This window comes from Saccopteryx leptura, chromosome 13 (genome assembly GCF_036850995.1).
Source record: "Saccopteryx leptura isolate mSacLep1 chromosome 13, mSacLep1_pri_phased_curated, whole genome shotgun sequence".
NCBI classification, from domain to species: domain Eukaryota; kingdom Metazoa; phylum Chordata; class Mammalia; order Chiroptera; family Emballonuridae; genus Saccopteryx; species Saccopteryx leptura.
The window spans coordinates 34,972,686-34,986,771 of record NC_089515.1 but is presented as its reverse complement, the minus strand read 5'-3'; the positions used below and the strand labels follow the sequence as shown (position 1 = coordinate 34,986,771).

Below are 14,086 nucleotides of genomic sequence, written 5' to 3'. Positions count from 1 at the left end.
GCAGGGAAGAAGGGGCAAAGGAAGCGGGGTAGGAGAAAGGCGTGTGCAGGTGCACTGGAGCATTACCTGAAATGGCAACAGATTGTTACCATTATCGGTCCGGAAAGCGTTATCCTCCATCCAGGACTTGGAGGTGAGCGGGGCCGCGCGGGGAAACTTGGGCGGCGCGATCACATTGCTGGAGAAGGGCTTTTTGAGCGGCGAAATGGGGTTGAGCGGTGAAGGCACCCCGACGCCGACGCCTACGCCCACGCCAACCGCGCGCCGAGGGTCCCGACCCGCCTGCAGGCCGCCCCAGGGGTTAGAAGGCGCGCTCCAGGCGGCGTTCACGCTCTGGTGCGTGTTCCAGCTGGACGAGGCAGACGAAGCGGCAGCTGCGGCCGCGGCGGCTGCTGCAGCCGAGGATGAGGACGGCTTGCTGGTCATGATGGGCTGGTGGCCGTAAGCCGCAGCGGCACTCCTCTGCGCATAGGGCGCCTGGCTGGGGCTGGCGGGCGACCGGCGCTGCTGCGGGGGCTGCGCCTGCGGGGGCTGCGCGGGCTGCGCCGGCTGCGGCGCTGGAGGTGGCGGCTGCTGGTGGTGCTGGGTCTGCGCCAGGCCGATCTGCGGGGAGAAGGTACCTCCGAAGACTGGGTTGACGTGGTGCGGGAAGTTCTGGAAGAGCATGGTCCCGTTGACTGGGGTGATCCCCTGGAAGAAGCTGTCCTCCACCGCGTTCGTGGTTCCCGTGGACCAGGTGCTGCCGAAGGACGGCGACAGCGACGCACCCGGCGCCGCAGGATCCTGTGGCGGCGGCGGCTGCTGAGGAGGCTGGTGGAAACTCAAGCCCGGCAGGAGCGGCGATTCCATCTGCATCTTGTCGGGGCCGTTGGGGGCCGGCGGCGCCGCGGCAGGGCTAAGGGCCGGCACTGCACTGCTGTCCTCCGGTTTGGGGGTCTCTGCCGAGAGGGGCGTGGACGGGGTTTCGGCTGCGCTGGGCTCAGGCTGGGGCTGCTGCTGCTGCCGCTGCTGCTGGGGCTGGGGCTGGGTTTTGCTTTTGTCCATCAGTAAATCATCCTGCATGGTTTGCGCAGCTGAAACGGGAAAAAAGAGAGACGCGTTATTGTCAACGTGATCGTTAATGCCCCTCGCTGAAGCGGGCGGGTGTTTTACTTGCGAAAATCCAGTGCCTCCGCTACTAGCCAATTGCAATGCAAATCCATAATCTCCCATTTAGAAGAACAGGTCGGCCTGGGGTGGGAGGGCTCGCGCAAGGTCTCTAAAAATACTGGGAGAGCGTCTTCACCCTTTCTGATGTCTTGGTTCCTTTCTGTATTAGTGAGAGATATGCTTATAAGACAGAAAGACAGCAATTTCGCCACGTCTCTTTTCCCTTCACCGGAACTAAGAGCATTCACCCTGCAATGAGAAACTGATTCTGGTTCCTGTTTTTTCCCAAGCACCACCCTCCCCTAGTTATTTGCATACGTCAATAAATACTGCTGCGTCCTTCAGCAAGGTTAAAAAGACACCGCACACGACCCTTTCTTCCCCCTTCTCCGTTCTGGCACTTTAAAGAAACGGCAGTCTTATCCCTCTTGATTAGCAAACTGCCTTCTAGCGTTGGTAATTGTTTCATTTAGCAGCAGCGAACCACGAGGGAGGAAATCCTTGGCATTTGTTAAGAGGAGGACTCAGCTGCACAATCATGCTCTGGCCTCCCAGTAGCTGCAGCTACTCCATTTTGTTAGGAGGCAGGAAAAAACCACCGTTTTTAAAGAGGTAAAAATCTACTGAAACGTCTGGAAGTGCTTGCTCCTTGTTACTCTCTAAGGATTGGGGGTTTTCTGCTTATTCCCCAATTTTCTTGTCTCCAATTCTGCTGCACGAGATTTTTGGCATCTCAGTGGTTCAGGTCTCAACAGGAGCCTGAGAATTTCTCTGCAGAGTGGAGAAATGTTCTGTTTAGATTTGAGGTCAGAGAAAGAGAGAGACTGGCTGGATTTGAGGTCAGAGAGAGGGAGAGAGAGACTGACAGACACTGAGTGTGAGATTGGGTGGGGCATTTTTAAAAAAAATACTGTGATTTAAGTAGAAAGTTAAGATAATTCTGGGAGTTGCCAGATTTTCATTTTTGAATCCAGCTGCTGCTGCCTTGGTCACAAGACTTCGGCAAATTTAGAATACACTCTTATCACTAGTATTAGCAGTGAAAGATTATGGTTTGAAGACCCTGAATTAACATGCTATCAAAAGTGTTAAAAATAGCAGAGTGCAAAGTCCCAAATTCTCATACATTGTAATTATAGTGTATTACCATCACTACTTCATTTAGCCATATAAGGAGTGTATGGTATTTTCCATTTCGCATAGGACTATATTCACCTCTGCCTACTGCGAGTTTTCTCATTCAGGGATGAAAATAGTAATCACGCAAAACCAGATTTCCATACACATAGTTATCACTTAGAACATGTTAATTGTATTCAATATTGTATATTAATAATAACACAGGGCTGAGACCCTCAAAACAAATATTTTGAAATGTTAAAGAAGCATATGACCAAACATATAATTATTTTTAGATGATGATTCAGTATAATAGCAACAAAGTTATTAATATATTTAATGCAGTTACTTAATTAACTCAGATACAGAGCAGCACTTTCTCAGGACACTTGTGAAAGGGCATTCAAATAGATATAGACACTCTGCCTTTGGATGTACTCATAATAATAACTTGTAAAGAAATTGTATTGGGAAAAGGAAGTGCTAATGCACTTAACTATTAAGCAAAATTATGTCAGACCCAGAAATAGGATTAAAATTAGTTCTATTTTATTAAAGACTATCTTTAAATTATTATGTCTAATCATGGGGTTCTGTACTTGAAACTAATATAATATTGTACATCAACTGTAATTTAAAATAAGAAAAAATGGTTAACCTTTCCTTTTAAAGTTTCATAAATTGACAAAATAGTGGTCTCAAGGAAATGCTTCACAGCCATCTTACTCTCTTTTCTACTTTCTCCCCCCCCCCCAAGAAACCCAACCCAATATGACATACATCACAAATTGCCAGCTACTACCAATAAAAATCTACTTAAGATTGATTTTATGTTCCTTAGTTCCCTTGGTCTAAAACAGTGCTTTGATCGGTACTTAAAAATATGACACAAAGAGGCAAGCAAAGCTAGGATTCACAAGTTCTGCCAAAAAAAATGGTGTTAGAAAGAGAAATTTTCATATTTGGTTTAAGCAGTGCTGCAGTAAACCATTATAAGCTGGGGCTTGATATGCTTCCAGTGGGCTAAAATTGTCTTTACAATAGCCATATCATCATGGCCGAAATAGCATTTGATACTAATTTCAATATCACTCAGCTTTTCCAATGCTTGTATAAATGCTTTTTGTTACTGCCTCCAGTGTAAACTACATGCTTTTGGTGGAAAATATAATGCTGTACTATAGCAAAAAAGCCAGAAAGTAAGATGGACTAAGAATATTTTATAAAGGCTGTAATTAATATATTTACTGAATTTAAAATTTTTTATCATATCATGAGCAACACTCCTTAAAGATATAAATTTCACTTTCTGCATAAATTCACTCTGTCAAGGTCAAGACCCATCTTTAATAAATAAGACCCTTTAAACAAAAGGTAAGCAATAGATTAAGACAACAGTTATAAAGTTAATATGCACTGTCTTTCAGTGACTGCTTGTATAGTTTGTTTGTTTGGGTCGGGGTTTTTTTGTTTTGTTTTGTTTTTTTCTTTTTTCTTATTTACGGCAAAGTCTGAGAAATAGATACCTCCTTCCCCTCCCCCACCACACACACAATAGATCTTCCTTTACATGCAATCATCCAATCTCAAGTAACAAATTCTTAGTAGCAGTTACCTTTGAATGTCCAGTTTTTAAGGATCGATAAAATTTAAAAGTGTACAGTATTTATTTTCTTCTTTCAGGTTGATTATGTGACCGGTCTGGCAAAAGCACTTTGACAACTGTAAGAAGAGTGGGCATGCGCAAACACGGAACTGTGGGGGCTGAAGTCCTTCACAAGGTACTCTGCCTGACTTAAGCACGTTCAGCCAGAAAAGGAGGAAGCCTCGGAAATACTGATTCCAAAGGAAAGAGGTTGTACCGGGTTTACATTATATCTTCCTAGCCGATCTAAATCACGAGTTGTTGAAATAAATAAAAGGAAAAAATAAAACGGTTTGTCAAATTGATTTAGGAAGCCAGGTTAAAAGAGAAACTGTATTATAGGACTCAAAATAAATAAACCCAGTGGAGCTACCTTAAATGGTATTAAACCAGTAATGACTATATAGCAATAGGCACTCTACCAGACCAAAAGAGATTGGGGTGGGGAGGGATAAGAAAAGGAGGGAGGCTGAAAGGGAAAGATAAATACTTAAAATCTGACCATATGTAAAAGACATTTTTAATATTGTAGAATAAGAAATACCTTAATATTAAATGTGATATTAACCATGGGGGTCAGGTAAAAGAAAGTTTCAGTTACAAATTTCTGACTTCTTTACCACCAATACTTCTTTGTATTTGAGTTTTCAAGAAAGCACAGATCACTTATTTTAATATTTTACCTGATATTCCCTGAATCAACTCACCTCCATATTTTACTTGTCAAAATGAAAGTTTATCTTGCATTACTCATACAATGCTCCATTAAATAAAATTCAACTCTTTTAAGCTAAAGTAATATTTGGTGAAATATTACAAATATTTTAAAACATGTTTAGTATTTCACTGCATAGGGCAATGACTTCTTTATTCAAGACAGAAAGTAGATTCAGTTTCTATTTTTTTTAAATAAGTTTTAGTATACAGTTTTCCTATTTTAATATCATGAATCCAAGGCCAGAATCTCACAACATATTAATATCAACCGTTATTTTCTATCGCTTCTGAAAGCAACAGTTCAACTACTAGTTTGCTCACGTAGGCAGAAGATATTATTTCTTGTGGGGTTTGGCTCAATGCCATTCACCCAAAGGGTTCAGAGTAAATGTCAGTTGATGACTATGCTGATTGAAGTTGGAATTTAAAATGATAAGCATCATTTAAAATTGTCTTAAATTTCTATTTCCCCTATTCACCAATTAGAACTAATGTATTATCAGAGACTATCAACTTGCAGCTGTTAGTAGTCTTGAGTTATTCCTACGGAAAAAAAGTTAACAATTTAAGAGGAAAAATCATTTCAAATCAATCTGCCAAAAGCCGTTTTTAAAGAACTAATGATTTTTTTATTCCTATTATGAATTTAATTTATATTCTCTATTATTATTATTATTATTTTTTTTTGGTCTTCCTTCACCCTCCTAAGCAAGCTTCACTTCTGCCAAGGTGCTATACTTCCCATTTGTGATCCAGAGCCTGTGAGGAACAACTCAAGGTTAATCTTATTCCTGAAAACATTTTCAAGTATTAAAAGTAAAAACAAACAAACAAACAAAAAACTCTCATAAAGTCCTTACAAAGTCTTGATTTTAAAAAGTAATTTGAAATTGCCTGACCGGGCGGTGGCGCAGTGGATAGAGCGTCGAACTGGGATGCAGAGGACCCAGGTTTGAGACCCCGAGGTCGCCAACTTGAGTACGGGCTCATCTGGCTTGAGCAAACATTCCACCAGCTTTAGCCCAAGGTCGCTGGCTCCAGCAAGGGGTTACTCGGTCTGCTGAAGGCCCGCGGTCAAGGCACATATGAGAAAGCAATCAATGAACAACTAAGGTGTTGCAACGCGCAATGAAAAACTAATGATTGATGCTTCTCATCTCTCTCCATTCCTGTCTGTCTGTCCCTGTCTATCCCTCTCTCTGTCTCTATAAAAAAAAAAAAAAAGTAATTTGAAATTAATGTTAAAATTTTATTGGTAAAGTAGAAATTCTTAAGTTATTCAGGTGTGCTTGGAAATTATTTACTTGGACATTTATTACTGTATTTTTCGCTCCATAACACGCACTTTTTTACCCCCAAAAGTGAAGGGGGAAACGCCTATGCATCTTATGGAGTGAAAAATATGGTATTTTATTAAATTTTTTTTTCTTATTTTCCTCCTTAAAACCCTAGGTGTGTCTTATGGTCAGGTGCGTCTTATGGAGCGAAATATATGGTAATTCATTTGACCCTAAGTGCAGATCCACTAATACTTTGCACAGTGAAGAAAAATAAACTTTGGCCTGACCTGTGGTGGTGCAGTGAATAAAAAAGCGTCGACCTGGAAATGCTGAGGTCGCCGGTTGGAAACCCTGGGCTTGCCTGGTCAAGGCACATATGGGAGTTGATGCTTCCAGCTCCTCCTCCCTTCTCTCTCTCTGTCTCTCTCTCCTCTCTCTCCCCCTCTGTCTCTCTCTCTCTCCCTCTCTCTCTCCTCTCTAAAAATGAATAAATAAAATATAAAAAAAAGAAAAATAAACTTTGGCTCCTAACCCTTGATAAATGACAATAAAAATTAGCACTGCCCGTAATTAATGTAATTCCTTCCCTAAAACGAGCACTCAAATCTAAAAAGAAAATGATTCAAACATAAATACCAAAGTGTAAGTAAATACCAAGCAAACAATAAACTATAGGAGGGCCCTCGAAAAAGGAAAAGAACTTCTCTACTAAAATCTTGTTTTTTATTTAACCAGAAAGGAAGCACTTTCTAGAATTCTGTCTTCAGGTCACAGAGCTTAACCATATACACCCTCTTTGATTAGTCATGAAAAAATATAAAAACAGAGATTGCAGAATTAACTCATCAAAATATACATGGATCAAATAAATTATTCTAGGCTTTCTACCTTCCTTTCCTTCTCTACTTATATCTCTAGCAAAATGCTTATAAGTCCTTGGTATTTGGTGGTTGCTCCATATATGCTTGCCAAATGAATAAATGGATGGATAAATGAATAAATGATAGAATGGGTAAAACAGTTTTTGATCATCTAAAACAGCCAAAGTTGGAGTATGTATTAAATTATTCTCCATTTAGAAGAACAATTACTTTTTCATCAGCTGCAAAAATAAATATGAAAAGAGGTTGGTATAACATAGAAAACCATCTTGGCCCTTATGATGTTCAGCAGTATGAAGATCATTTGATTATCATTGTGAAATAACATTCACTAAGCACTAATTAAACAGGGAACTTTGTTCCCACCTAAGATTTTACAATCTAATAAAGACACATACCCCACCCCCCCACAGAAACTGCATCATTAAGTTCACAACAGCCACTAAGAGCTAAGTCCATGGATGTTTGGACAGGCTTTATCTTGCTTGACCTTGCAGCAACATTAACATTACTGACCACACTTTCTGAATATGCCTTCTTCCCTTGGCTTCTTTCATGCTGTTCTTTCGTGATTTTCTTACATTTGGGGTCTCTCTCTCTCTTCTTTGCTAACTGATTTAAAAAAAAAAAAAAGGCAAAAGATTGATGTGATCTGAAGAGAAACCAGAGTCTGACTTTAAATAGTGGGGTTTTCAGGGCTCTACCGTAGGTCCTCTTCTCATCTCCCTCTATGTGAGTGACTTTCCCAACTCTAAAGAAAGGACTAGGCCTACTTTGTTGACAGCTATATTCCCAACATCACTATGCCCAGCACATAATAAATAGGTATTCAATAAATAATTGTTGAATTAAAATTACATTTATATGCAAAGGGCCAAGAATGCCAAGGCAATCAAGGTGGCACAGAATAACTAAATCTATAGGACTTACACAACCAGATATCAAGACCTATTATAAAGCTATAGTAATTAGACTATGTAGCTATTGGCCCAAGGATAGGAAGATAGACAAACAGAACAAAATAAAAAGTCCAGAAACATTCACATATGTGTGGTCACCAGATTTATGAAAACAGTAGCACTGGAGTAGCAGAAGGATGGTCTTTTTAATAAAGGATATTGCATTCAACTGAATATCCATATAGCAAAACAAGAGAACTTCACCCTTATCACACCTCCAGATTGTAGGTCTAACTGTAAAAGGTAAACAATAAAGCTTAAAAGAACATGGAATATTTTCATGACATTAGAGCAGGCAACAACTTCTTTAACATCACAAAAGCAATAACCATAAAGCAAAAATTAATAAACTAAATTAAGAACAATTGTTTACCAAAAGCCAGAATTAGGGAGTGAAAATTCACTGAGCGGGAGAAATATAGGCAATTTTTTTTTCAACAGAAGACTTGTATCAGAATATACAAAGAACCCTTGCAAATTAATAACAGTAGACATTTCAAAGAAAACTGGGCAAGAGACTTCAACAAAAGCTATCTAAAGATGGTGCAGTGGATAGAGCATCGGTCTGGGACACTGAGGACCCACGTTTGAAACCCCGAGGTCTCTGGCTTGAGCATGGGCTTACCAGTGAGTGTGGGGTTGCCTGTTTAAGCGTGGGATTATAGACATGACCCTATGGTCTCTGCCTTAAGCCCAAGGTCGCTGGCTTGAGCAAGGGGTCACTGGCTCAGCTGAAGCCTCCTGATCAAGGCACATGAGAAAGCAATCAGTGAACAATGAAAGTGCCACAACCACGAGTTGATGTTTCTCCGCTCTCTCCTTTCCTGTCTGTATGTCTCTGTCTCTCTCTCTAAAAATAAAACAAAACATGTATATATATGTATATGTGTGTACATGTGTGTGCATATATGTATATGTATGTATATATAATATAAGTATATATATCCAAAGAGCCAAAAAGCATATGAAAAGGTACTCTACCTAACTAATCATCAAAGAAATACAAATAAAAACAGAATGGCTAATATTGGAATAGACAGACAATGCCACACGTTAGCAAGGATGTGGGAGCAACTTATTTTCAAATACTGCTGGTGGAATCATAATTTAGTATAACTATACAACCACATTGCAAAACTATATAGCAAGGTCTTCTAAAGCAAAATTCAGATACCCCATGACCCAGTAATTCTGCATGTAGAACTATACCTTATAAAAATGTAAACATGTTCACCAAAAGACATGTGCAAAACATCATTATTCATAATAGCCCAAACCTGGAAACAACCCAAATACCCATCTACAATATAGTGGATAAGTAAATTTGTGATAGAGTTATATACTTATATATATTATATTTGTAGATTTATATATATTTATAGATTTTGTATGATATATTCCATTATATCATAAGGTAAAGATAATGAATAAACTCCAACTCTATAGAACGACATAGATGAATTGCATGAATACAATGTAGAATGAAAGAAGCCAAACACAAAAGAGTACGTACTATATGATTCCACTTATGTAAAGTTCTAATAAAACTAATTTATGGAAAGGCAAACCACACAATAGGAGAACATATTCGACAATACGTCTGCTAAGGGGTTAATAACCAAAATTTGTAAAGAACTTGTAAAAATCGACACCAGGCAGATAAACAATCCAATCCAAAAATGGGCAAAAGAAATGAATAGACACTTCTCCAAAGAGGACATACGGATGGCCAGCAGGCATATGAAAAAATGTTCAACATCACTAATCAATAGAGAAATGCAAATTAAAACCACAATGCGATATCACCTCACACCAGTCAGAATGGCGCTCATCAACAAAACAACACAGAATAAGTGCTGGCAAGGATGTGGAGAAAAGGGAACCCTTCTGCACTGCTGGTGGGAATGCAGACTGGTGCAGCCACTGTGGAAAACAGTATGGAGATTCCTCAAAAAATTAAAAATGGAACTGTTTTTTGACCCAGCCATCCCATTTCTAGGAATATATCCCAAGAACACCACATCACTGATTCAAAAGAAGAAATGCACCCCCGTGTTTATGGCAGCATTGTTCACAATAGCAACGATCTGGAAACAGCCCAAGTGTCTGTCAGTGGACGAGTGGATTAAAAAGCAGTGGTACATACACACAGTGGAATACTATGGGGCCATGAAAAAGAAGGAAATCTTACTTTTTGCGACAACATGGATGGACCTGGAAACTATTATGTTAAGTGAAATAAGCCAGGCAGAGAAAGAAAAATATCATATGACCTCACTCATTTGAGGAATCCGATGAACAATATGAACTGAAGAACGGAATAGAGACAGAGGCGAGATCAAAGGATCCAGAAGGAAAGCGGACAGAGGGAAAGGGGATGATAGGCTGATAGGATGGGATGAGAGCAGGAAAGCAAATCCTGGAGGGAAGGGGGGAGGGCGTTACGGAGAGCGGGACAGGGGAGATGTACTGGGGAACACGGGGGAGGGGAGGATATATTCAGGGGGACACTAGAATCTATGCAAACACAATACATTTTTTAAAAAAACTTGATGGAGAAGTATTTCTCTGTAGAGGAAGAAGATCAAAATGTGCCAGAATCTACCTCCGATTACTGTCTGTTTCAAGTTCAGGATGGCACTCCTGGGACCTGTAAATTTTAGACTCTGCAGCTGAGGCATAAAATGTTGTTTGCTGTGTACTATATTTGGTATAACTTCATCTTACTGTTTCTCTACTAAGAACTCTTTTTAAATGTAGCTTGTTATGGTAGCTCTTTTTACAATTAAACTATACTTGGACAGGTCCAAACTGTATATACTGCTATGAAGTTTCTCCTCTCAACAGATTTCTTATTTTTTATGGAATTTCATACTTTGCAGCATCCTGTAAATTAAGATTAAAATTTTACCATTTTCATTAAAAAAAAAGTTTTAAGAGAAAAGAAAAACAACTAATTTATGGAGTTAGAAGTCGGCACAGTAGTTACCTTTGCAGAAAAATGATTGGTAGGGGACACAAAAGGGGATTGCAGGGATACTGGTAAAATATTCTGTTTCTTGAACTGGGTGCTGTTACACAGGTGTGTTTACTTTGCAAATTCAGAAAACATTATTTATGCACTTTTCTGCAGTTTTGTTATACTTCCATTAAATTTATAAAATATGTGCATGTATTTGTAAAGGTTAGTAGGGTAAAGAGGGAAAAAATAGTACATTCTGGCCTGACCTGTGGTGGTGCAGTGGATAAAGCGTCGACCTGGAAATGCTGAGGTCACCGGTTCGAACCCTGGGCTTGCCTGGTCAAGGCACATATGGGAGTTGATGCTTCCAGCTCCAACCCCCCTTCTCTCTCTGTCTCTCTCCTCTCTCTCTCTGTCTCTCCCTGTCCTCTCTAAAAAAATGAATAAAAAAAATTTTTTTTTAAATAGTACATTCTGGCCAAATAGGAAGAAGAGCCTTAAGTCTGAGTCACCTAAGATCAGGGGTCCCCAAACTACAGCCCCACGGGCCACATGCGGGCCCCCTGAGGCCATTTATCCATCCCCCGCCGCACTTCTGAAAGGGGCACCTCTTTCATTGGTGGTTAGTGAGAGGAGCATAGTTCCCACTGAAATACTGGTCAGTTTGTTGATTTAAGTTTACTTGTTCTTGGCCCTGGCCGGTTGGCTCAGCGGTAGAGCATCGGCCTGGCGTGCGGGGGACCCGGGTTCAATTCCCGGCCAGGGCACATAGGAGAAGCGCCCATTTGCTTCTCCACCCCCCCTCCTTCCTCTCTGTCTCTCTCTTCCCCTCCTGCAGCCAAGGCTCCATTGGAGCAAAGATGGCCCGGGCGCTGGGGATGGCTCCTTGGCCTCTGCTCCAGGCGCTGGAGTGGCTCTGGTCTCGGCAGAGCGACGCCTCGGAGGGGCAGAGCATCGCCCCCTGGTGGGCAGAGCGGTGCCCCTGGTGGGCGTGCCGGGTGGATCCCGGTCGGGCGCATGCGGGAGTCTGTCTGACTGTCTCTCCCCGTTTCCAGCTTCAGAAAAATACAAAAAAATAAAAAATAAAAATAAATAAATAAAAATAAATTTTACTTTTTCTTTATTTTAAATATTGTATTTGTTCCTGTTTTGTTTTTTTACTTTAAAATAAGATATGTGCAGTGTGCATAGGAATTTGTTCATAGTTTGTTGTTTTTTTGTTTTGTTTTGTTTTTGTATTTTTCTGAAGTTAGAAATGGGGAGGCAGTCAGACAGACTCCTGCATGCACCCAACCGGGATCCACCCGGCACGCCCAACAGGGGGCGATGCTCTGCCCATCTGGGGTGTTGCTCTGTTGCAACCAGAGCCATTCTAGCGCCTGAGGCAGAGGCCACAGAGCCATCCTCAGCGCCCGGGCCAACTTTGCTCCAATGGAGCCTTGGCTGCGGGAGGGGAAGAGAAAGACAGAGAGGAAGGAGAGGGGAGGGGTGGAGAAGCTTCTCCTGTGTGCCCTGGCCGGGAATCGAACCCAGGACTCCTGCAGGCCAGGCTGATGTTCTACCACTGAGCCAACCGGCCAGGGCCTGTTCATAGTTGTTGTTGTTTTTTTTTTAATATTTTTTATTTATTGATTTTTTAGAGAGAGAGGAGTGAGAGAGAGAGAGAGAGAGAGAGAAGGGGGAGGAGCAGGAAGCATCAACTCCCATATGTGCCTTGACCAGGCAAGCCCAAGGTTTCGAACCGGCGACCTCAGTGTTCCAGGTCAATGCTTTATCCCACTGTGCCACCACAGGTCAGGCTGTTCATAGTTTTTTTATAGTCCGGCCCTCCAATGGTCTGAGGGACAGTGAACTGGCCCCCTGTGTAAAAAGTTTGGGGACCCCTGCCTAAGACAAAGAAATAAAGAGAGGGCCCCCTTTGTGCCAGAACGCTGCCTGCTGCACTAAAAGCAAAGATGAAATCCCTTCACTTCAAAGACTACAAAATCTGGGGGTAGGGGAATAATTTTGGTCAACTATGGTCAATTCGATAATTCCCAGGTAACCTAGGAAGATTTTAGATTATTAAAGTCTGAACAGAAAGTCTACATCCTCTGAGTGAGGACCCGTTAAGCAATTCTAGATCAGACTGCGAACAGAACCAGAGAAAGGGAGCGAAAAGGGAGCCAGGGGAGGCAGGTGTGGTTTGGGAGGCAATATGGAGAGCACCTGGGGTTTTTTATGTGTCTTGCCTCTCTGTCCATTTACTTCTTTAGTTCATTCATTCATTCAACAATTGTATGAAAGTTCTCCTAGCCACGAGATAGCAATTCCAAAATCTCACCTATCTCAGAGGAAGCCGAGTTCCCATGCAGTTCCGCAATTACTGTATCCCCCCATGTATAAGACGCACCCTTTTCCGAAAAATCTGAGTTCTAAAAATTGGGTGCGTCTTATACAGTGGTTGTGTGGGTTTTTTTTACTTGCATTTCCCGCTTTTTTGCACTTGTCTTTTTTCCAAATTTAGGGCCGGCCCCAAAATTAAGGTGTGTCTTATACATTGGAAAGTCTTATACATGGGGAAATACGGTAATCTCTCCATCTGTAGTCTTAAAATTCATTCCTTCTAGTTTCCTTGAGACCTAGTTCATTAATTATTCCCCACTTTCTCCTTTCCATTCCAGTCAGGCTATTTGAAAGAAACTTCTAAATCCTAACTGTAAGTTATTACTTTGAGTTGACTACCAAACTGACTGCATCCATCTAGCTTCTGCCTCTACCATCCTGCTAAAATTGCTCTTGCTACTGATCTTCAAGTTACCAATTACCTACCAACTGACACTTTTCAGTTCTTAATTTATTTCATTTGCCATTCATCCTTTATAAAACATTTGTAGCAAACAGATTTCTAAGACAGTCTTCCTCCAAGATTCCAGGCTAGAAGGAAAACAGGAATCTTAGTCCTATAGTTGCAATTCTGTCAATATGAATGAGCTTGAAATGGATATGGCACAGTGCACAAAGAACCCAGTCATGCTGTACCAGACTTCTTACCTACAGAACTATAAGTTAATAAATGAGTGTTGTTTTAAGGCACTAAGCTTGTGGTAATTTGTTACACAGCAGTAGAAAACATAACACTATTCCATTTTTTGAAGACAGTTTTCCTGGTTCTTCACTTTTCAAGTTTCTTCTCGGTCTCCTGGCCACTAAATATAGCATTCTCCAGGGTTCTCCTAATTCTACAATCTCCCTGGGCAATGTTATGTTCATGACCCGGGAAATCAAGTTCATCACTACGTAGGTTTCCAGATCAAATCTTCTTGCCAAGCTCAAACCACTATTTAATAATAGCTTCTCTATCTGAGGATCATACAGAACCTCTTCTCCCACAA

At 41.1% G+C, this 14,086-nt stretch overlaps 1 protein-coding gene across 10 annotated transcripts in view; it reads right to left on the bottom strand.

Moving 5' to 3' along the window:
* Nucleotides 1–14,086, bottom strand: part of CPEB3 (cytoplasmic polyadenylation element binding protein 3) — a 221,763-nt gene that overhangs the window by 176,099 nt on the left and 31,578 nt on the right. For 3 of the 10 annotated variants that reach the window (XM_066355670.1, XM_066355671.1, XM_066355672.1), the window contains exon 1: nt 67–1,276. In XM_066355670.1, coding sequence (XP_066211767.1) covers nt 67–1,212 — 1,146 coding nt within the window. In that variant the 5' untranslated portion in view covers nt 1,213–1,276. The other 7 variants (XM_066355676.1, XM_066355678.1, XM_066355675.1 and 4 more) reach the window with 6 other exon arrangements.